The 23275-nt window shown below is 38.0% G+C and overlaps 4 protein-coding genes and 1 long non-coding RNA gene across 6 annotated transcripts; all 5 read right to left on the bottom strand.

Moving 5' to 3' along the window:
• Nucleotides 1-2848: 2848 nt before the first annotated feature.
• On the bottom strand, nt 2849-4733 carry LOC140770744 (uncharacterized). The gene is made up of 2 exons (XR_012106049.1): nt 4147-4733; nt 2849-3122 (listed from the first exon to the last, which is right to left on the bottom strand). It is a non-coding gene; the product is annotated as an uncharacterized lncRNA (long non-coding RNA).
• Nucleotides 4734-5557: 824 nt separating this feature from the next.
• Nucleotides 5558-6901, bottom strand: LOC140771094 (uncharacterized). Of its 2 annotated transcripts, XM_073112487.1 has the most exons (3): nt 6748-6901; nt 6521-6654; nt 5558-6014 (listed from the first exon to the last, which is right to left on the bottom strand). In XM_073112487.1, exons 2-3 carry the CDS (start codon nt 6568-6570, stop codon nt 5711-5713), a joined length of 354 nt encoding a protein of 117 aa, XP_072968588.1. In that variant the 5' UTR covers nt 6571-6654; nt 6748-6901; the 3' UTR covers nt 5558-5710. The 2 variants fall into 2 exon arrangements, with proteins under 2 accessions (XP_072968588.1, XP_072968587.1); XM_073112486.1 differs by having other exon boundaries at nt 5558-6654; nt 6748-6900.
• Nucleotides 6902-10348: 3447 nt separating this feature from the next.
• On the bottom strand, nt 10349-11565 carry LOC140770329 (probable WRKY transcription factor 24). Its single transcript, XM_073111478.1, has 3 exons — nt 11176-11565; nt 10967-11095; nt 10349-10814 (listed from the first exon to the last, which is right to left on the bottom strand). The coding sequence occupies exons 1-3, from the start codon at nt 11409-11411 to the stop codon at nt 10616-10618; spliced, it is 564 nt and encodes a 187-aa protein (XP_072967579.1). The 5' UTR covers nt 11412-11565; the 3' UTR covers nt 10349-10615.
• A 2278-nt stretch (nt 11566-13843) lies between these two features.
• On the bottom strand, nt 13844-17347 carry LOC140771268 (ras-related protein Rab7-like). Its single transcript, XM_073112740.1, has 7 exons — nt 17157-17347; nt 16953-16979; nt 16390-16489; nt 16122-16268; nt 15203-15283; nt 14971-15116; nt 13844-14241 (listed from the first exon to the last, which is right to left on the bottom strand). The coding sequence occupies exons 1-7, from the start codon at nt 17207-17209 to the stop codon at nt 14178-14180; spliced, it is 618 nt and encodes a 205-aa protein (XP_072968841.1). The 5' UTR covers nt 17210-17347; the 3' UTR covers nt 13844-14177.
• Nucleotides 17348-18480: 1133 nt separating this feature from the next.
• Nucleotides 18481-22903, bottom strand: LOC140769524 (histone deacetylase 19-like). The gene is made up of 5 exons (XM_073110240.1): nt 22347-22903; nt 21193-21633; nt 20393-20623; nt 19717-19809; nt 18481-18783 (listed from the first exon to the last, which is right to left on the bottom strand). The coding sequence occupies exons 1-4, from the start codon at nt 22878-22880 to the stop codon at nt 19726-19728; spliced, it is 1290 nt and encodes a 429-aa protein (XP_072966341.1). The 5' UTR covers nt 22881-22903; the 3' UTR covers nt 18481-18783; nt 19717-19725.
• Nucleotides 22904-23275: the final 372 nt, after the last annotated feature.

Consider the following 23275-nt stretch of genomic DNA (forward strand, 5'->3'; position numbering starts at 1 on the left):
AGCAAAATAATCACGTAACAAATAGAAAAAGAAAAGGACATTATTCTATGGGTATTGCGAAGCGACCCAGATCGGATCAAGTCAACTTAGATTTAATTGAATTTAATTATCTTACTTAATTATTTAATTTAGTTAAAATTTTAGTAGATTAGAATTTTATTTAATTAGCTAAATTCAACCCTGTAATTTTGAAAAAATATTCACAGAATATTATACAGATATCTGAATAATATTAAATCAGTTAGATAAGATCACCGACCTCTATATCTACAATTTTGATATTTACGACTCCTCCAACTTCGAATTTATTTACAGCAAAACAAAGAATTAATCCGAGAAGATAAGGAAGACTAGTTTAATTAAATTTGTTTTAGACTTTTTAACTTAATATATGTAAATAGGATCTTATAGCTTGTATCTTAGATATGCTTGGAATAAGAGATTAATTGGTTTTTACCCTGGCATCTCTCTCAACTAAGTCATTGGCCTCTACATCTCTCTCAACTAAGTCATCTCTCTCAACTAAGTCATCGGTCTCTACATCTCTCTCCTCCTCCTTTACTAACCAGCCGTTGCCACGTTCTTCCCTAGCTTCTAATCTCCCTCTTTCGTCGACTCCTCTAGTCCCGTAAGATAGGCCTACTTCTCTCTTTCGCTCCCTATCTTAACCATCTCTATCTCTCATATAATTTTTACCACAGTTGTAGACCAATCATAGCTTTCAACCATCTATCGCATCCGCAAACCATCACCACATTAACTACTTGGCCTCCACTCCATCATCATCTCTATCTTATACCTAGAAATCCATACCTCCACCCACGGATCTCAAAATCCCATGCAAATCTAAATTTCAACCGCTATAAATCGGATTAATATATTGTATTATTGTGACACAATAACTTAGTCAAGCAAGATTCAAAAATAACAACATAGTATATATGTTACTCCAGATCATAATTCAAAATTCTTCCCAAGCTAACTCATCTGAATAGACCATCCTCAAGTATTAAAGACGCTATCTAAGAGAAACGTAATAAAATTGCATAAACCAGTGACCAATTCAAGATTGAAATAAAGAAATGGTCTAAAATTTGCTGCTTTATAATGACACAAAACTATTTGCGAATATAATTACTCTGTTTTAATGATCAGAGAAGATTATCTTCATTGAACGAACACAAGGCATGTATATAATATTACATTTTTTAGGCCTCGTGGATTTTCTTATTCTTCAAGTCCCATTCATTCGTAAAAGAAGGCCAATACTACTTATTCTAATTTCTTATACTAGCACAAGAGAATGTATACCTGTATAATCTATTCTACTATTGAATTATATACAACAATTGACATACCAGAAAATTGAAATGACAGTTTAGCAAATAACTGAAATACACTCTATAATGAATGGATGAGAAGAAAAATGAGAAGAGGAAAGAGAGAGTGATTAAAATGATAATTAACTAAAACAATATATTTGTAAGAGTAAATAATAATGAGTAAATATAAAAATATTAAATAAAAAAAGGAAGGAGATAGAAGTAATTATTACTATATATAATATAGGCTTAAATAGTTATTTACTTACTATACTAGTATAAGGAAGTTTATAACATAATAAACTTATTTTTATTCTACAGCTAAACCAGGCAATTAATCAGAGTTACTCAAAGTTGATGAGTTAGGAAATAATTTTCATGCTCGTCAATGTCACCTGTATTCTTATCTTAATCTAGAAAAAAAATCATTAATCAAAACTAATATATTTGTTTAGATTAATTAGTAAGCATGCTTATCAGATGCAAGATGCACGTGTATTTTTATCAAGATCCTGCGTTAAAATATCTGGAAAATATGTCTCTATTAATTTTCTCCTCTTCTCACCTACTGTCCATCCACAGGGTAGGATGTTAAAATCTTCATGTCGGGTCAAAATGTGTCACCCTTGGCAAGAAAGATACATTGACGGTGAGCATTTATTAAGGGATGAGTTGAAGATAAATAACTTTTTTGTGCAGCCTCAAGTTATAATAGAGAAGTAAAACAATGAAAGAGACAAATTTTTATACAGGAAATCTTCTAATTAGAAAAAACCAATAGGGATGCATCAATAAATATCAAATTATCTACATCAAAGTAAAGGGTTTAGAAGTTTCTAAAATGAATGCATTGAGATGCTTAACCAACATAAACAGAATCGTTCTAAAAGGAATTCATGAGTTTTGTATTCTAACACTTAAAAACTTGAGTATTTTTAAGCTTTTCTTTGTTTCACACTTTCAGTTACTGATCAACCAGTAACCTGAATATCAGAAAATTTCAACAGAGATGAAAAACAAATCGAAATTGTAAGATACCAAACCCAACAATCCAGCTAACATAGATGAAATAACAACAAAAGCCCAATAGACTTTCCAGGTCCACTACTAAATAAAACTAGCAATATCATGTGCTACCATTGTTTACTAACAGTAAAGAATTTATAATTTTATCTCCACCTACAATAGAAAGAAGAAAGAATTATTTTATTCTGGAATGTGAAGAGATATATTTACCATTTTGAGAGCTTGTCACTTGTCTTCTGAGTCTCCTCGGACTGAAATGTGCACAAGTGACAATCCATTTATAAAGCCCTAATGACATGCATACTATTTCATGCAAGGAATCCTTTTAAATCAAAATGAACCATATCATTCTCTATACACAAATGGAAAGGCTTTGGAGAGTAACTCTTCCCTGCAATATAAAGCATTAAAAGCTATCAAGGTTTACCAGATCATTTAGACAATCCACAAGACCTGCCAATCTGCATTTCCCTTCCAACAATTGAAGTGGAAGAAAAATAGGATTCAATTTGCATCAGAAAAGATAATGTACGAGAACAATTCCAACAATTCAGTTTGGCTGGAACATACTCAACAGAGATATAATTTGCACAAAAGCAGAGAGTTCTTTTCACATCTCAGCACAGCAAAATACTCTACTATCATTGTTTGTTCTACTGGAAGGAGAAATGGAGAGGGAATATCAAATCATATATTCCATAGCTCACATCACCCTTGAGCATAAAAGAATTATTCCAATTCTCTCATCATCTGAATGTTGGGAGATCCTTGCTTCTGTACATGAAGCAATGTCTAGAGTCAGAATATACTGTTGTACTAAGAAGTCACCTGCTGTTATGCAATAAATCTGCCTGCTTTAGGCAACAGAAATCACACCTTTGAAGAGAGTAACCCTACAAATATTGTAGCATGCAATGTTTTATCATTAAGCTCTTCGCTCACAAATATTTGAGCTATCAAAAGATCAAAAACAACAAGATGCCTTCCCAAACTAAATGTTATTCCAATTCCAACCATGAAAGGGGATATTTCACTGGACGATCCTGAGCTACATGCCTAAATCTAACAATCTGAAGGCTTCAGAGTACTGCAAACTCATTTGATCAGTGCCAATACAACTAAGTTTGGCTCCTCATCTCATATCTAATAATTGGATCTTGATAATTGATGGACAATGATACATTGAGTACTTGAATCCACCATCAATTGGCAAGTAAAGTGGCTTGATCTATTTACCAGATGACGGAGGATCTTCCTGTCATTTAGTTTAGCAATCCAAAAAAAAAGTCCAAGTCAGAAACTACTTTCATCTTCTCTCCACACAGATTAATCATTAGTGTTGGGTTTTTGGTCCCATCTCTAAATAAAACAATAGCAAGAAAATTTGCCAGAGGAAACATGTTACATAAATTGGTTGTGCTTGAAGCTGAGCATGAGGAGCAAAGGTGAACAAAGGCTCATTAAAGTCAAAAAGTATAGATCTATTCCGCATACAACTATTCCACTTGACATAAGGAAGTTAAAAAATTATAGGCTCATAATCTCTGGTTGAATTGAGCTGCATATACATCTATTCACACGACATCATATTTCCTTCTAACGATAAACAACAAGCAACAACTTAGATAAGCAAGATTCAATCATACCAGTGCAACAAGAGTTAATATTATATGTTTCTCCAGATCATAACCCAAATATCTACTCTTTCCAAAGCTAATCCATATGAATCGAAACCTAAACTTGCATAAACCAGAGAAGATTCTAGACCGAAATGATGAGATAACCTAAAACTAACTACCTCTTTTGCCGATTGAATCGAAGAACCAAAGGATCGAAGTGATCGTAAGGATTACCAAATCCAATACAGTCTGAGACACAGATCGCCTCTATGGCCGCCACCTCCTTGCGCTTTGCCCTCGATAATTCATTGTTCTAATTACTACGTTATAATAATAGACTGCGTTAAAAGAACGCACGTATATATTATATTATATTAAGGCCACTGCCGTCTCGCTAAGCAAGCCCCGGGATTTAGTTGGGCTTCTCTTTTACTGGGCTGGTTCAAGCTAGATGATGTTGGACCCTATAATTAATTTTTAGCCCAATGAGATGGAGCTAATAATTAATATGATTTAAGTCAGTCACAGCCAATTACAATTTTAATTAAATACCAATTAACCAACTTTTGCTATCGTTGCTATTCAAAATTAACTTGAAACTTTTAAAATGTTACAATTATGAAAGCATAGGTGCATAAAAAAATCAAACTCCCACAATTACATACAACTACATGTTTCATGATAACCCAGGCGACCATGCTAAGAGGTTAATTGACACATAAAAATTTAAAGAATATGTAGTATGAAATTTGGTCCAACTTAGTGAGGGATTGATACAATGTATTTTCATGTTTATTTAAACTTAAACCTTTTTTTCTTTTATCTTGAGAGAGAGCCCTCATAGACATATCATATTATTAATTTTAATCAAATGATTACATTCAAGCACAATAAAACAAAAAGAGATAGAGCAGTCGTTCTAAAAACAAGCTTCTCGCTTAAAAAATGTAGCAAGCCCAAACAGAAATACATGCACGCTAGTGACAAAGTCCAGTGATTATAACAAAACCACATGAAGACTCATTTTTATATAGACATGTGAATTCTAAAATGCTAGAATCAAGAATCGATAAAAGAAATATGAAAGATACAATAGGAATGGAAAAAATTTACAAGTTTGTTATTTACATCCACGAATAGAGAAAAATATATGCTCGGACATAGATGAAAAGAATTAAAAAAAAAAAAAGAGGCAAGGCCATGGCAGAGGAAGAGTCCCGCGACCTAGGCAGAGTTGGAAGATAGGTGAGGCGGAGATGGGTTAGGCGAGGACAAGGACGAAGCTAAAGCAGGCAAAATTTACAACACTTAGGGCAGACAACGGTGACATGAAAGGTCGAGAATAGGACCAAGGCGAGTTGGATGACAACAACGGTAACAAGAGAGGAGACATGAGGCGGACGATAATAACAAAGAATGAGGACATAGAGAGGGAACATGAAATAAGAAAACACCTTTTAGTGGGAGGGGAGAGAAGATGAGCCCTATGAGACAGCATGGAAACCCTCTTGACGAGGGAGATAAAATTCGAATCCTAGAAGAGCTAGCACTTTGCTAGGACCAGCTAAAAAAAAATTGCAAAGCTTGCAATTATAGGAAAGGGAGAGTAATTTAAACTTGTAAACTTCACAAATGTTTTATACTGGCGTACAAATGTACCATCTTATATAGAAACAACTATACATACAAATTCAAGCTCTTACAATTGATTTACATACGAATATATATTGCAGGAGCGTCTTATCACAAGAACAACGCATAGAATCCAACAGAAGCCGCGGAGACGGTCATAACCCAGACGACGGCGGCCATGGCGAAGGGCATCAAGGCAGCGATACGAAATGAGAATGTGAAGCTAAGAGTTGTGGCCACGACCCAAATGGCAGCTTTTAACTTCTCCCTCTTTGCTTCGAGGTGGCGGTCGTCGTCCCGCAGCCCCTCGTAGGCTCGAAGGCAGGCGAAGAGGGCGAAGAGGAGGCCAAAGCTGAACAACGCAAAGGCGACGGCGGAGGGGTCGTCACGCGCGAAATGGACGGCGGCGACGGAGCTGGCGACGATAAACATGGCGATGAAGGAAGAGAGGCCAGGTACGTTATCCATTTAACTAGTTAATTAGCTTTTCTTAGTTTACATGCAATAGTTCGTCTACGTCCCAACACGCCTTGCTATCTATATATACAACTCTCCCAGACCGACTCAAATGACGCCTATGCAAACGTAGTTCCCTTGCATTCCGATAAGGTATTCGTGATCTCCAAGTCTCTAATCTATAACATAGTATTATATTAATTTGGAATTATATTGTAATATACTGATTCTAGTCAATCATACACACTAATTTCTAGGAAACTCTGGTGTATTCAAGACGAAGGAAAAAAAAAAGAGGAGAGAGATCTAGTTTTTTTATCCTTATCTTCCCCGTTGTCACTGATTGTATTGCTTCTATAGCAAGCATACCATGGACCATATCATATCGATATTTGTTAGATAAGAGTAATTAAAAGGTTTAATCTAGTGATCTAAATAATTCGCATGAATATTGCACATCCTTACCTTATGTCGAAAATATATCGAGCTCTATTGGATAACCAAGATCTTGGCATGTCCCTTTGATCCGAGCTTAATCCTATAGATCGGATAATTAATCTAGAGCTATGGCAGTACTAATTGTAACGAATCGATGAGCCCTGTGAAGAGAAGAGTTGGGAAATTGAAGGAGGACCCAAATCGTATTGAAGTTAGAAAGAGACAGGGAGAAGGGGAGAGGAAATAACAAGTACCTTCCTAGGAGGAGCCATGTCGATCGAAGATCTGGAAGAATTCAATTTGGGAAAGGAAGGGGATCTGAGGCAAGAGCCAGTAGAGGAAAAGGAGATCACCAATAAGTCCACTCTCTACCTTATCTTCCGAGTCACGCATATATTATATGAAAATGATGACCTTATAGCTAAAAAGAAAGACTTTTTGCCGTGCTCTGTTATTGTCCAAATATCACCGCACCAGGTTAAACCGTGAGGTGCCACCGGGTTTTCAACTTACAACTAGATAAAGAAAAAATTGGAATAGAGATAATAAGATAACTTATCTCAAAATAAAGATAGTTTTTATTATATATATATCTATATATATGTTTAGTAATATAGTCAATTAGTCATATTACAATGTGATTATCTGAATCTAAATAAGAATAAAGATTAATCATCATAATATATCATTAAGGAAAAATTAGTTATTTTACCTTTGGGATAAAAGAATAAGATAGTTGTTTTTTTTTTTTTATCTCAACTAAAATCTAAAATAAAATTAACCCCCAAAAAACTCCATTTATCCCGTTCTTCTATGATTCTATCCTAACACAAGGCTTGACTTTGAACCCTTGTGTTATTATTCCATTAAATAATTTTATAAATCGTATACTCAAATAGTTGAGAAGAATTTTCCAAGTCATTATTCTTTATAAATATTTTAATTTATAACTGTACTTTTGTGTTACCTGCCACGGCATCCGTCGGGGAGAGTGTCATACCTCTGTAGGAACAATGGACCCCATACCAAGAGAATCAGAATGCTGCCTCAAATGATCCAAAGTCCAAAGTCCAAAGTTTTCCCATCCCTATAGCCTTCACTTCTCTCGTAAAGCAAAATCATCAAAGTTATTCGATCGCCGTTGCTTATAAAAGGCCTTACGATCTCCTTCGTCTGTAATTAAGTTTCGAGGGGGAAACCAAAGACGATGGAAGACAGGGGAGTTGGGCAGGAGGAGGTCCAGAGAGTTGAAGGTGTGCCGGTGTTGCGCCGCGACGACGTCCACGTCGACCGAGTCATTTCCGGCATCGGTTTCCTTATCCTAACAGCCGCCGTAAGCGTCCTTGCCCGCGCCGGGCCCCTCGTCTCCTTTGAGGGTGCCTTCGTGATGTTCCTGACGTTCATCCTCGGCCTTGTACTCGCCCTGTTACCGGTGCTGCCGCCGATGATGCCCCGGAACGAGGCGAGGTTGGCGGCGTGGCTAGCCGCCGTGGTTAATTAAATTAGAGGCCTTTGCTTTCCTCTGTGTATGTTCATGATTCTGGTGTTTTTGCGTGCTATGCTTCCATACCAAGAGATTGCATTTACCTAAATAGCATATTACCTTGTAACGATTCTGATGGTTTTCACAGTATACTTGGCATGTCTATATAATATAAAGAAACTATGTTAAGGATCCTTAATGTTCCCCTGTTCTGATTAATTATATTGCTGGAAATCCCGCTGGTTCAGGTGAATAACTCTGGTACTCACTTTTGAGATGCTTCCTCAAATGTGAGTATTGAAGTTATTAAGGTGTGCAGCTATGCTCTCAGTCTCTCTCTGTCTTGTCTTGGGTGATGATACTTGTTTAAATCCTGGGTGACAAACCTTCCTTTCTCTCGTAGCTGCACAAGATCCCAGATCTGTTTTGACGTCTGTACAAACATATATAAGTACTCCCAATCTCTGGCTTCGTAGACATAACAATTGAATTATTCGATTCCCATCCCTCATGTCTGATGAATTCGGTGTCTTAACTGCACCTGTAATATATCCTATATTCCTCATCCAGAAATATAGAGCTTCCAAGATCTTGCCCATGTCGTGTAGGTGTAACAATAGTTTTTCCAGTAGACGATTCTTCACTCACCAGAGCAAACAAACAACAACTAGATCTTGGCACCGGACATGGGGAAAAGAATATATCAAATCATAGTAACATCACCGTACTTGATTCAAGCTAGATTATCAATCTTTTGAAAGAAAAAAAAACGAGGCACTTGGATGCTCTGATGATACCTAGTTAAACTTCAGAAAATAGATTTAGAATTTGTAGAGGAGAGAGAGAGAGAGAGAGAGAGGAAAAAGATAAAGCTTTGAGATCTTCTATGATCTCTCCTTATTCATCATTTATGATATATATTAGTAAAAGAGAAGAAATTAATCCTAGAGTTAAGGAGAAGAATACGCTACAAAAGGAGAAGGTTATCAACCAGGATAGGAACAAGAGTCACCCAAGACAGCTGAAGCATAGCATTATACACCTTAATAAGCTTGAGGTAGCCGGAGAAAGTTAGGGTTGCGATCTGCGAGGCGGCACTCGCGCAGATGGGGATGATAGCATATCCCTTCGAGATACAGCTTTTCGGTGTCAACGGCGTGGGGATTCGCCGGGATCCAGCGCTTCAACGGCAGGCACTCGCCGGATCTCTTCCTATCCACGTGATCTCCGGCGGGACGAGGTTGAGCCAGAGCAAGTTTACTGTAGTACTTCTCTTCCAAAGAATTAAGCCCTGAATCTCCCCGCCAAATTAATCGTTTTGCTGAGATCGCCACAAGAAAAACTAGCTCTTCGCAATTGATAAGCCCCTCGGGTGTCTTCCTATCGAATCCGTTGGTCAGCAAGAAGAAGAGTTTTCTCAGATTAGAGAGCTCGCCGGTGCCGGAAGGAATAGATCTGGTGGGTTTTCAGCCTAGGTGCATCATTTGCTGTCTTGCGCTGAGTAGGATCAGACGGCGAACGCAAATGAATCTTCCACAGATGCCCTATTTCTCCAGAAAGTTTTGAAATAAGTTGGAATAACAGATCGAGTTTGCAAAAAGGTCAGCGGTATCAAGAGTTGGGAAATTAGAGAGCAAGGAAATTAAAAAAAGTACCTTCGGTCGAGGAGCCATGGCCATAGAGGATCTTGAAGAAATCTATTTGGGTATGGAAGAGGAGATACGAACAAAAAGACGAAATCTACTATTGCGGAGATGATGGCTCCCACCGATGTCGAATCTATTCTACTAAATGCACCATGATGTTCGTTGACTTCATTGAGTCTCCCTTTTACGAAACTTTTCAACCTATTAGAATTTCGCCTTGACCTTCTTCTCTCTTCTTCAAGTGTGACAAGTCTATCCATCATCAACTCGAGACGTCAGAAATGCTATCACCTTCCGCATGGTTTCGATTGTCACAATCACACACCCATCAAATGAAGTGAATTCTGCACGTTTGCGAAGAACACTCGCACTTAATTTTGGCAAGACGTTGACTTCTGCTTTGAGCTTTTCTACTTCTCTCTCCCCACCATTTCCGTTTATACCGATCTGCAGCAGTCCAGCAGATCGATCGGAGCTTATTGTTAGATTGTGCACTAATTTATTAATCGCACCATCCTATCTAACAACGATTCTAATTATGTTAAAAAAAAAACCTATTATAAGCCTCCGGACCGATCCTTGAGAACTTGGCCGGTACGGAAGCCCAATCCTCTCTCTCTCTCTCTCTCTCAAAGAACTCATACGTGATAACATAGTGCAGTACATAGACGACAGTTAGTAAGCTCTAGTGGTTGTTTTTGTTGCAATTGTAGACTACTGGACAAATAGAGGCAACCAAAAAGCATCGCTTAGCAATTGGCATAGTTAAAACTGGCGCATTACAAAGTCGCAAACAAAAGAGACGATCTCACCCATCTATGCACAAAACCAAGGGGTGAATCTGTCTCTCAATTCCACGCAAAAATAGATCTAGTCATTCTAGATTTTAAACTAAAGATGATGAAATTTATTCGATCCCAAAATATCGATCGCATCGCCCTTCATCTCGGTGGCTTACTACTGAAGCACAGACGACGTACGTACTACTGATCATCAAGAACCTGGATGGATTTGGCATCCAGCAACGAAGTATCGACCCGAGGTGGCATCTTGGCTAGCGTAGTAGACAACCCCAGGACTCATATGATTATGAACTCCTTCGTAAGTTGTTATCACATAGCTTGGATCCTCCTTGTCTCTCTCCACCCTCTTCTTCACATAGCATCCCTCCGTCGAGCAGCGGTAGTAATTCCTGCACTTGGCCATCCATTCGTATAAGCATAAATAAGAGCACAAGAAACTTAAGAAGGATCGACCAAATGTTTACATCTGAGTTCTTCTATTCAATCTGAGTTCATATATGCATGGTTGTAATTTAAGTAGCTGCATGCATGTTTGAGTTACCTCGGATTTGGGCTATCCTTGACTGACTTCTTCCCATACTTCCTCCACTTGAATCCATCATCTACTATCTCAACCTCCGACTTCATCCTAAATGCAATCCTCTCTGTCCTCGGCCTCTCTACCTCATTCCTACAAACATATGATATACCAAACTTTTAGAAACATAAATAGGACAATAACTAGTGCGTTAAGTAGTGTAATGAGTCTACCTTCTACTACTACTACTGCTACTTGGTGGATTGCTTCCACTGTTATGCCCAATCTGATTACTTTCTACCGGCGGAGTGAGCGGCGGAGCTGAGGTTTCATCGAACACGATGTATTCGGAGAGATCGAACGGCGCAGGTTGGTCGGGGTTGGAATCGTCCGGTTGGGGATTGATGGAGGAGGAGGAGGAGTAGGCCATGGTGGTGGTGTAACGCAGTGGAAATCCGACCAACGCCATGAGACGTGGTACTACTTTGGCTGTGGTATTTATAGTGGGAGGTTTAATTAGAGTAATGGAATGTTTAATATACTTAGATTGTGAACTAGAGGTTGGAGATGGGGATTGAGTTGTTGTGTAACGGTGTTGGCTTCCCACTGAGGTTCCTTACACTAAATTGGAAGCTTCTCTGATGCTGCTGCCGCCGCCGCCGTGCATCGCCGCAACTTGCTGCATTTCGGGCATTTAAGATTCGTCCCACGTGGGACCCGATCCCAAGCAGTATCAAACTAGTACACAACATGTCTGAACGCTTGACGCGTGTGTTTTGGGATGCTATGCTGGGTCTGTTTAAAGTCGTCCAAGTGGCCTAAACACTTATTATTATTATTATAAGAAATTTTATGCCTTTTAAGATAATATTAACTATAGAAATTAAGATACTAAATCAAAAAACTAAATGCAATTAAATTATAAAAGCCCATTTTTCCCACTTGTGTGAAGGCTGTTATTCCAACTTTTTTAATTAAATAAATATTAATGTGTATTTGTATATGTAAATTCTATTTAATTTATTATAATTAAATGTATTGACTGTAGAAACTATTTGTGCTAACTGATTTGAGTGAAAGTGGAGGATTTATGACATAAGTAGGTTGTATGTGGAGGAGATAAAGTGCAAGTGGCTAAGAAGTGGCCTAAGGTGAAGTGGCTCAGAAGGGACCAAAAGATCCCCTTATTTCTTGATAGGTCCCTTTCCTCAATATCTTTTTCCACCAAGAATAGTTTAGTTTTGATATTTATTACAAAAAGTGGGTAATCTAACCTACATACAAACATAGTGGAATAGTAACCTCACAAATTATAAAATTATATATAGTATAAATTGTGGCTGATAAATCGAACCATGAAACTTTGATATGTTATATAATGGCCAAAAGAGTTCCTCTGTCATCCAACTGCCATTCCGAGAGAGATGAGAAAAACTCCCAGTGGATTCCATGGAGCTTACGTTAAAAAGTGACGTCTATTTAATTTGAATGTCAAAATTATTTTCTTTCTTAGAGAATCTATCTATCCATTTAAGTTGGCCATCATGCCACCTTCTAGTGGCAGTATATTACCCGGTGGATCCCGGAAGCTACCCACATCAAAATCTATTCATTAATAGGTATCAAATTTATATGTATCCATGTCACATCTCTTCATCTCAGTATTAAAGAAACTATCCTTGTTAGATTAATTCTTTTACCATAGATGAGCCACTTTTCTACGCTCTAACTCAGCAACTTCCTAGTTTGAAAAGATATGACACAATGATGGGGGTGGGCCCTCATGGACTTATGTAGTATGGATGCTAAAGTACAAGACAATGGTTATCTACGTTCGAAAATATATTCCCCTCTTCGAGGAAGCCCGTAAAGAATTGACTTCTGTTGTCCCAGTTGTTAGGCTTCTGGATGACTATAAGCACTTGGTGTTAAATTTTTCTTTTCTTGTTTCTAGTTTTGGGTGGGCGTTTCTTTTACGCCCAGTGTCTAGTCATTGAGAATAAGCTATCTATTTATCTATCTATCTATCTATCTAGATAGATAGATAGATAGATAGATAAGTTGCTATCTCAATGGACGTTAGCACCATCATCGCAGCTTCTCCTCACCTAGGCACGAAGGTCACTCGGTTGTTAACAACCGGGACAATATAAGGCCTCTCGAATCCTGTTCGTGCTCCTGCTCTGTTCCTCTTCTTACCATATCCATGGCTCTGAGGTCACAAGAACAAGCAGTATGCCAATAATTCCATCAGAAAAATGCATCTAGAGTGGGGCGAATTGTGGAGATCTTGGAAGATTCAGAAAGATTCAGGAATCGCATAAATGAAAGGTGAGAACCTTCCTCAATCTCATGCTGTCAAGTTTCCTAGAGGAAAGGAGGAGAAGAAGAAGATATGCTCACTCATTAACTTTGGAATACAAGTTTAGTTCAGATGGCAAACAATCCTGAAATGTTGTTTTCCAAATTATTGCAAGTATAATCAGCATGACAAAGAAGATAAGCAGCATAGAATAATTTACTTGCATTTATATCAATAAGTAAAATGTGGAGAAATTTCCTGACTTCAATTCAAGAATAATTCTTATTGTAATCACATTTGAGATGCTTCATCCTTGGCAGTGCTTTTTCCTCCTCACTTCCCTTGAAAGATGAGGCAATGAATTTTCTGGATATCATGGTCGCAGTATTCCACTAGAAGTATCAAACTTTCATCAAAAATTTTAATTTACTATAACATATCTTCAAGCATATTCAGCAAAAAATTCATGCAAGCATCAATGTGATGATAAGTAGAAAGAATGAGAACAGCAGGAAAGTTGCAATAAGCTGTACAACCATGAGCACCTGTGAATAGTAACTGCATACAGAACAAATGATACTGAATTGAACAAGTAATAGTGAACATGAACATACTCTTTTCAATTGCTCGACCAGAAATTGGCCTGCCATGAATAATCCACAACACCAACAGCTGTTGCCTTATTATCAGACAAACCAAGGATCCTAATGCTGCTCTATTCCAAGCATGCTGGTTTAGTCGTTCTAGGGATTCGTCACCTCTCAATCTCTACAAGTCCCACTTCAGCAAAGTAGCTATTATAGTACAATGGTTACAGAAAGGAATAAGATAAAGGCAACTAGTGTAATATATGGTGACAACAGAAAAAAGAATTGTTCAGCATCACTAAATATAATAATTCCAGCAATCAACAAGAATAAAGGAGGTTGACCGCTAGCAAGCACATCCACTTCTCTGCTCCGTCTCTGTGACAGGTTCTGGCACAGTCTGGAAGTATCTGGGAGGGTACGAAGAAAAAAGTCAAATTATGTCTGAGGCACCATAAGAGTGCATTTAAAAGGTGGAACAGAAACATGCTGTTGAAAAACACAAAAGATGTGTGCGGAACAACTTCAACACTACTTGGCATTGAAAAATTAAGATTCTGCAGTTTAGTCTTGCAGTACAGGTAAACTGATCTATTTTATCAATAAAAGTAGGCAAATGGAAGGGAAAAGAGCAGCTGTTAATACTGGACGATCTGACAAGATATTATTCATGTATAAACAATTTCAAGTGCCATAAGAGAGAGTAACTCCAACAAGAAGAGTCACAGTATTCAGGAGGAAAGAGTACTAAAAGACCGTCTCACATCAAGCAGAGGGCAAATGATTTAAGAAGCGCATCATTGTAGCTAGTATAAGTGTATGATGAACATGTGATTTCTGCATAACCAATATGAGCTACTATAGCACTAAAGTAAGGGTGTAAGCAATCCACCAACCAAACACCATATGTGCCTCTTTCATATATCAGATGTACCAGTACTAGCTCATGGTGTGATTTAGGAACAAAAAATGAAGATCACTACCAATTATTGGATACCTCATTCTATACCAAAAGGATGACTTATGTGAACATAATCAAAGTCCAGAGTTCAGTAGTCATATTTTACAGTAAATTAAACATATGCAACAATAGAATAAGAGAGAGCAACAGAAAAGACAAGGATCCATGCTGTGCTTACATGTCCAGGTCACGATCATGCTCTAGTGCGAGTTTGGCAACACGAAGAAAGGCAGCATCAATGTTGTAATCCTCTTTAGCAGAAGTCTCAAGATAAGGAATATTTCCCTTAGAAGCACACCACTCTTTTGCCTTCTTTTCAGAAACCTACATGAGTGGAAAAGAAAAAGAAATAAACAATTAAACAGTAGATAAGAATGAACAGTCTAATATTGTCAATACTCAATACTCACTACTCTGCTGTTCCCACCATCTACATCAACCTTGTTTCCAAGTAAGATAAATGGAAAAGTTTTAGGATCCGACACACTAGCCTGCAACGTTGGAGTTTCCAAATGCAATTAATTAAAGAGATGTGCGGCGAGGAGCCACAACAAGAAAGAAGCACAGTGCTAGACAGCTATGCAAATAAATAAAAAATAAAAAAACTAGAAAGCAGCTACTACAACAATAAACAGTCAATGAACAAATCCTGGAGCATGAATTTGTTCACTCAACAACTGAGTCAATGCAAAATTAAATATTAAAAACCTAATAAAAGAGTCGAGTTTTATCTGTAATCCAGCATAATGCCATCATGATTAGAATAGAAACCATATCTTGGTGGAGAAAAAACTTGAGACACTATCAGAAAAAAAAATTCAGCAAATAAGCAATGAAGACACTATTATGGTACGCAACTCTTACAGTATCCAGTAACAGAAAACAGCAGGCAGCTATATGTCATGGAAAAGAAACTGTGTTATGGCATTCCGCACTATTATATGAACATGCTGCACATTTGTCTAATGAAAGATTTCCAAACTAAATTAACACCATCTTTCTTCTCTTTCATAGGTAGACGAGCAAAAACCTAAAGATCAGACTAAGTTTTGACTAGTACAAAATGCTGAACTGAATAGATAGGATCAACTGTATGAACTGGGATGCCCTATTAGTTGAAAGAAAGAAAGAAAGAAAGAAAGAAAGAAAGAAAGAAAGAAAGAAAGAAAGAAAGAAAATATATATATATATATATATATATATATATATATATATATATATATATATATTAGGTGCAGCAATTTCATGCTGTGAATTTAAAATCTAACCAGACCATAGTATGGAAACTGATATTAAAAAGAAGAAAATCAAAAGTATTTTAGACAAGACCTGTTTAAGAAACTCATCATGCCAGTTTTCAAGAGTTTCAAATGATCTGAGAACATTAACATCATAGACAAGCACACAGCAATCAGCCCCTCTGTAGAATGCAACACCAAGACTTTGAAACCTTTCCTGTCCTGCTGTATCCCAGATCTACAGCAAAAGAAGTGTTAAAACAAATATTATTTACAAGAAATGAAAGCAAAGATTCCATCTTTCAAAAAGAGAAGGAATTCAACAACTTCAAACTTAAATATAAATCTAGAAAGCTCACTTGCAACGTTACGAGTCTATCATCAACCAGAATTTCCTTCGTAAGAAAATCAGCACCTATCGTAGCTTTGTACTGTTGACTAAATTTCTTATGTACATATCTATTTGAATGGTCAAGGTAGCGCTATGAAATTCGAGAATATGGAGCCTCCTCAAAGACTATGACCAATAAATAAATGACAGGTGCCATCAAAGGAAGTTAAATCTCATATATCCTCAGCCTAATAGTCTATATCACAAGCACAAACCCGAAACGCCTCATCTCTATACTCTAAAAGGTGTTACGACCGCACGTGCATATTTTTATAAATTAACCAAACTATATACAACGATATGGAAGCTCCATAGTCTGGCCTCATGAACTACTAAACCATAAAGGCTACAAAGAACAACGGGACTATTCAAACCTCCCATTCCACGATTCACGAGTGAATCAACAAAGAAGAAAACAAAAACCCTAAGATAACCTACATTAGGCCCCCAAACATCCCGCATCGACCTCTATAAAAGAATCGAAGCTAAAAATAACAAACAAATAATAGAAATATAAATCGCAGAGGATACTGATTCATCAACGACGTCTTCCCCACTCTGCAGATCAAATCAAAACGAAAAATTTGTCAAATAGGGGCAAATCAGAAAGATATATCGAACTAATAATCCAATAAGCACATCCGGTCGGCAGGAATCAGCAAGATCTAAAGCGAGATCCGGAGAATAAAGTACGAATTGGAACGGAAACAACAAACAGAGCTAAAAAAATCTCACCCGCTATCCCCGAGGACGATCACCTTAAGCAAGGTTCGTCTCCTCGACGCCATGGTGAACCAAAGATCACAAGAAAGAGAAAGAGATTGAAACTATTACACCCTTTCTTTTAAAGAGAGAGAGAGGGAGGGATCGATCTGGGAGCCGCTGTCGTCTCGACTCTTCGAATGGATCCGCCCGGCACATCACACGACGTGAGATATACTGACTAAATAAAAGAAGCGCATACCCGCCAGCGAGGCCTTTTTTTTTTTTTGAAAAATAAAAATATAAATATAAATTACGGGAAAGCACTAAGGCAGGGGGTGGGGGCGTTGAAACCATTGCGGGAGATCAGAGCCGTTGGCGACGGGCTTTTGCTCGATGGACGATGTGGGATCTTGCTGCCGTGGCTATATCAGATACCGGTCGTTGGAGTGGGTAGTTATTGATTTGGAAATTTGGACGGCGGAGGATTGCTAGAACAGGGGATGCTTTTCAGGTAGTAATACTGATTGAAACTGGAGGGAGAAATCACGTGTTTCTCACCTTTTGGTTTGTTTATCATTATTATCCAATCTCTTTAAAACTGTCTTATTAATTAATGCCCGTGATGCAAGATGTTCATGATATCTATCCTGATGTAAGGGCATATCTATCCAGATGTAGCAGGGCATAGAATGTGAACAGTGATAGAAATGTGGCCCCCAAATAGATCGACCACCTCATCTTATATTTATTGCAGACACCTTATATAGACAAAAAATAAAAACGAGTGATCAAATTATATATGATCCTATACAATTGATAGAATTCGACTACTAGATTTGACGAGAACTCCGAAGCAAAATCCATCAATAGTATCCGAGTATGAAGACGTAGTCAGATCGTACTATAACAAATAAGGGGAATTACTAGCAGCAAGAGTTTATTGCCTGTCAACTGGTGAGTTATCCCTAGCTTATCTTTTGACCAAGTAACAAACCACGATAACCCTTGCGAAATAGTGCAGGTTACAAGCAGCACGAGTTTATCGCCTGCCTGTCCACTGGTGATTTATTCCTAGCATCTTCTTTGACTAGTCATACGTACGTTAAAGATAAAGAACAAACCCACCTTTCAACTTTAGTTTTTCTTTTCTTTTCTGAAAATACCAATACTGTCCTTTCCCAAAAAAATAAGAAACATAGAGTTGCCTGTCAAAATAGTTATGACTGTAGATATGATCAAAAAGAAGATCAATAACTCTATGGTATACTCGATACCAATTCTTAAGTTGAACAAAATGATAAGGAATCATTCAATGATGTGCTCATAGCATAGACTCTTACGTTAACACACAGAATTAGCAAACGAAACGAGCATATATAAATATGATCACTTCGGATCAGGTATACGATTTAGTTCAGAACAGTTGGCTAATTATATGAAAGTTTGTCAAACAGTTGGACTTGTTGCACATGTACAAGGTATGGAACATAAATGTAAATATAAAGGCACCGAGCATTTTGCTCAAGGTGTCATGTTCAACCTATTCAATGTTGCAAGTAAGCATGCACATGTTTGTTCTTGTTTGTAAATTACGCCTTGTATGACTTTGCTGTGAATGGCACACCTTCTACTTTTGTGCAGCTACTTTGGGGCATCCCTGAAAGATTAGGAAATAGAAGAGTCTCAGTAAACCGGCAAGTATACTATGAAACAAACTAAATGTGGAATTCAACATGCAAAGGAAGTATGGAAATGCATGCTAGACGATCATGAGCCTTCATGAACAATCAATGGTGGTAGGAGTTGTTTGACAAGCAAGAAATTCTATAGTAGGATAAGTGAAACATGTTCAACAGACATTCTCCTAATCTGCATTTTACTACTATCATGATAAACTGAAAGGTAAACGTCATTGTTTAGACCTCAGTTGCAAATTTACACTTACTACCTTAAATATTTGCATCCAATCTAGAATCTGCACCTATTTCCCTACTACTCTCGAATGCCTTCTCATTCCCTCTAAAATATATAATTCCTAATTTAAGTGAACTAATTGTTTAACACATGTCCAGAATTTTATGTATTAGAAAGAGGTTTGTTGGAACATCAGATTCAGATGTTCAAGAACCCAAAAATATGTGCAACAGTGATTGTATATTGATATAGTCAAGATCGGTTACAAATTTTAAGCAATTTGCTGAATATTTAAGTATCAAGCGTTCTCTTTGACATGCATTTTAACAAGAAGACAGTTTTAAAAGAATTATTAATAACCAACACCACAAATGCTGAAAGGAATGGTGCATTATTAAAGGAAATGAAAAGAAGATCCTATAATTCAAAAAGTATTAATCATATGATCAAACAATATCTGAATCAAACTAAACTTACTATAGAAATTCAAGTAATTAAGTGTATAATTGTGAAAGAATGGTGGAGGAAGATAATCCCTGGTAGTCACAAAACTCCTTTATCTGTCAGTTCTTATGCTTTCTATATTGTTCAATGACCCACTTGAGCAAATATGTCACTTAAACAAAGATGTGTACTTGAGGAAAGGAGATAAATGTAACAGAAAGAATAAGGATACCATGATTTCTTAGCTGGATGGTGAGGGACCGTCCATTTCTTCATCTGAATTAGGACTGTACCTTTCATCTCCATCCTCTTGATTCTCATCTACCTGGACATCAGTTGAAGATCACAAATCAATTAAATCAATTAAGTATGCCAATGCTGTTATGATCTCAAAATGTTCCATTAACCACTCATCACAGCTCGTCGCCGCTGGAGAGAAGAAATGCCAAATATATGGGTATAGCTACTCTTTCTATCCATGCAAATAATGAATCCTCATACAGGAACTTGTTTTATTTATGTCTGTACACTTCCTGTCTGTCCCTTTGCGGCATTAATTTATCTGCCCCAAACTTGTTTTGCGATATTACTATTTTATCCATCAAAATATTTCAAGCTTTTCCCTGGCGTGTGTAATTTATTTTCCTCATGCTTTAAAATTAACTGGGTGCATGCTTTTGCTGACCATAGTAATAGCTCTGTTAAACGTTATGCATGTATTAGCCTGTCTTCTTGATGACACTACGAGCAAAACAGCAGTGCCCTGTTGAGAGTTAACTTGATGGAAGCTACAATAATGACACTGATTCCGTGAGATGAGCAAAATGCAGGAACCGACAATTGATAATGAAAAATGCTAAAATAGAGGACTCTTAAAGTTGATAACGACATTTGACACAAAAAAGTACCTCATCAAGCATTAAATCAGGTGGGCGTTCTTGAAATTGGACACTTGGAGCATGCTGGAGCCTCGAAAGATTTTCTAGAATTTCTGTTCTAATATCATCCAAGGACTGGCGGGAATTCTTGTTCTCCATATTACTAGGTGCCACGTGAAGAGTATAATCAGGAGCAAAGTATCCAGAATAGTCATGTTCTGGGACCTTGTCATCAACTTCTACACCGAGAGCAACTCCTGTCTACTTAAAACGACAAAATATGGTTAAAGGCATCAGAAGGAATTAGAATCATTAAAGGAAGAAGCAACGTAAGGAGAAATGTAACCAAGCCAATAGATAAGAGACACAAAAGCTCCCCGTTGTGTTAACTGAAAACGTAGCAAATGCTTAATCATGTATATATTAGATTTCTAGTCAAACAAGGTCAAGGAAGGTTCAAAATGGTAAATATAATGAACCAAAAGAAGCTTATCTGCAAATGTAACAAAAAAATAATACCAGACACACTTCTATCCAGAATTAGTTAGCAATCAAATGTGACTCACTGCCTACCAGTGAATAGATATAGCACTTTCTTTATAAAAAAAATGTGAACTTTAACATCTAGCTCTCAAATATATTATCTAAGATGTAACACAAATAAATTGCCTATGTTTTCTGCACATATTGAATTACCTAAACAAAAGGATAAGAAACTTAGGTACCATGAAATAAAGAAGACAGAAGCCTATATGCTGTATACCTAATCGAGGAAGCATGCATTAATGATGGTATAGAGAGGCATCAATTGTAACATATGGTCATTTTACCTCGTAGCACCAGCAGCGAGCCACATTACGAAGCGTATAACCGCCACCACCGAGTACCATGAGTGGCACATTAAACGATCTCATGTATCTCACACACTCTGCATGGCCTTTGATGGAGAGATTGAAACAACCCAATCGATCTCCAGATAAGGAGTCAGCACCACACTGAAGCACGACAGCACCAGGCCTGAAAACTTCCATAACTTTCCCAACGATAGGTTTGAACAAAGAGTGATAGCTCTCATCGTCAATACCCTCCTGTAAAGGAACATTTACAGCATAATATTTTCCCTTTCCATACCCAATATCGTGCCTGTGCCCTGTCCCAGGAAAGTAATCTCCAAATTTATGGAATGATGCAGTCATTACTCGATCAGTTGTGTAGAAAGCCTCCTCGACACCATCTCCATGGTGTATATCAATGTCCACATACAGAACACGCTGCCAAAGATAGTAATGGAACTTAATTATCAGCAGACTAAATCAATACAATATTAACCTACAAAGTGATTTATTTCTAACATGTTAGCCAAACCAAAATTATAATATATACATACATATATATTACTCCAAGGAAAGAAAACTCACAAAGCTTCAAAGCTGTTAAAAATTCGTATGCCAATGCTTTTTCTTTTCTCGAAAAAAGAATATTAATTAGGCCAACTATTATAATTCTTTCAATCATTTAGCTCCGTCAAACCCCACCAAAATTAGTTTCATAAAAACTCTCTCTAAATAGAAGATGAATTTTTAAGTATCTAGATCTACAAATCAGGAGAGAAAACAAAACATCATTGAAAGAGTAAAATTTACCGAACTGTTCTTCATCTGAAGAAAAGATAAGCAAAGCCAATCTTGCTCAAACCAAAATCTACTGAAACTAAACCGATTAACAAGAAATTCCATAAATCCTAATGCCACCCTCTCCAAGGATCAACATTATTCACCCAAAGACTTTACTTTGTCAATAAGAATCCAGATATAGGAAAACACTCAACAAGGGCGAAGTAACGGACGATCTATCAAAATCATACAAGAATACGAGCGGTAGATTCCAGCAGAAGACGATCAAGATTATTCGCTTGAAAATCTCAATTTTTACGCGACATAGACGAGATCCAGAACAGAAGCAAGAGGAAAAGCTAACGCCATACCTCGTGCCACTTGAGCAGCTCTAAGATGGCGAGCACGATGTCGTTAACATAGCAGAACCCCGAGGCCCCTGATCTCTTCGCATGATGGAGCCCACCCGCCCAATTGATAGCAATGTCGTGGGCCCCATGGTTGAGCTTGACGGCGGCGCCGACGGAGGCGCCGGCGTAGGTCTGGCAGAACGCATAAAGGCCCTCGAAGACCGGGCAGTCGTCGCAGACGTTATACCGGCGGAGGGCTTTCGGGTGGTCGTGCTGCGTCTCCGGCGTCACGCCGCGGAGGAAGGCGACGTAGTCGTCGGAGTGGAAGCGGCACAGGTCGCGCTCGCGCGCGGGCACGGGTCGGATCACCTCGAGAGAATCCAATAACCCGTAGTTGGAGAGGAGCGCGTGGGTCATCCGGATCCGGTGGGGCTTCATCGGGTGACCCTGCCCGTAGTAGTAGTTTCCCACCTCCGGCTCGTAAAAGTAGCACACGCGACGCTTGGCGGCATCGCCGCAAGAAGGTGACGGCAAAGAGTTACCACCGGTTTCCATACCCTTTGCGTTCGTTTCGGGGGAGTGAGGGGGGACGGTCGCGTGAGTCAGTGTGTCTTCTTATAGTGATGAACTGGTCACGACGTAAAATTACCAGAAAGGGCTCGGTCGCTAGGGCTATTTTCGGGGTTTCCGGTTTATATAAAAAAAAAAGTCTATGTGCTAGGGCGAGAAACGGAATTACGGAAGCGATGACGAAAGCCTGGCGACTTGAGAGAAGACGGCGGCCAACGGATTAAGCATTGCCGAGTTGGAAACGGATGGAAACGGATTCTTACTACGAAACAATATCTATTACTACTTTCTAGTACTTTAGTACATGCTACGAATAAATGTGCAGAGTACTGTACATTATTACTAAATAGCAGTACTCGGGTGTTTCAAAATCCAAGTTT

This window comes from Typha angustifolia, chromosome 11 (assembly GCF_048772165.1).
Source record: "Typha angustifolia cultivar Huaian chromosome 11, ASM4877216v1, whole genome shotgun sequence".
Taxonomy (NCBI): Eukaryota; Viridiplantae; Streptophyta; class Magnoliopsida; order Poales; family Typhaceae; genus Typha; species Typha angustifolia.

Excerpts from the sequence above, each read along its gene's own strand:
- LOC140771094 (XM_073112486.1), bottom strand. The coding sequence starts at position 6,067 with ATGGATAACGTACCTGGCCTCTCTTCCTTCATCGCCATGTTTATCGTC.
- LOC140770329 (XM_073111478.1), bottom strand. The coding sequence starts at position 11,411 with ATGGCGTTGGTCGGATTTCCACTGCGTTACACCACCACCATGGCCTAC. Across the intron at positions 11,096-11,175 it reads AGCAGTAGTAGTAGTAGAAG|GAATGAGGTAGAGAGGCCGA; the intron begins GTAGACTCATTA and ends ATATGTTTGTAG. Across the intron at positions 10,815-10,966 it reads AAGGATAGCCCAAATCCGAG|GAATTACTACCGCTGCTCGA; the intron begins GTAACTCAAACA and ends GGCCAAGTGCAG.
- LOC140771268 (XM_073112740.1), bottom strand. The coding sequence starts at position 17,209 with ATGGCGTCGAGGAGACGAACCTTGCTTAAGGTGATCGTCCTCGGGGAT. Across the intron at positions 15,284-16,121 it reads ATGATGAGTTTCTTAAACAG|GCTAGTGTGTCGGATCCTAA; the intron begins GTCTTGTCTAAA and ends CCAACGTTGCAG. Across the intron at positions 15,117-15,202 it reads ATGGTGGGAACAGCAGAGTA|GTTTCTGAAAAGAAGGCAAA; the intron begins GTGAGTATTGAG and ends CCACTCATGTAG.
- LOC140769524 (XM_073110240.1), bottom strand. The coding sequence starts at position 22,880 with ATGGAAACCGGTGGTAACTCTTTGCCGTCACCTTCTTGCGGCGATGCC. Across the intron at positions 21,634-22,346 it reads AGCTGCTCAAGTGGCACGAG|CGTGTTCTGTATGTGGACAT; the intron begins GTATGGCGTTAG and ends TATCTTTGGCAG. Across the intron at positions 20,624-21,192 it reads CTCGCTGCTGGTGCTACGAG|ACAGGAGTTGCTCTCGGTGT; the intron begins GTAAAATGACCA and ends CGTTTTAAGTAG.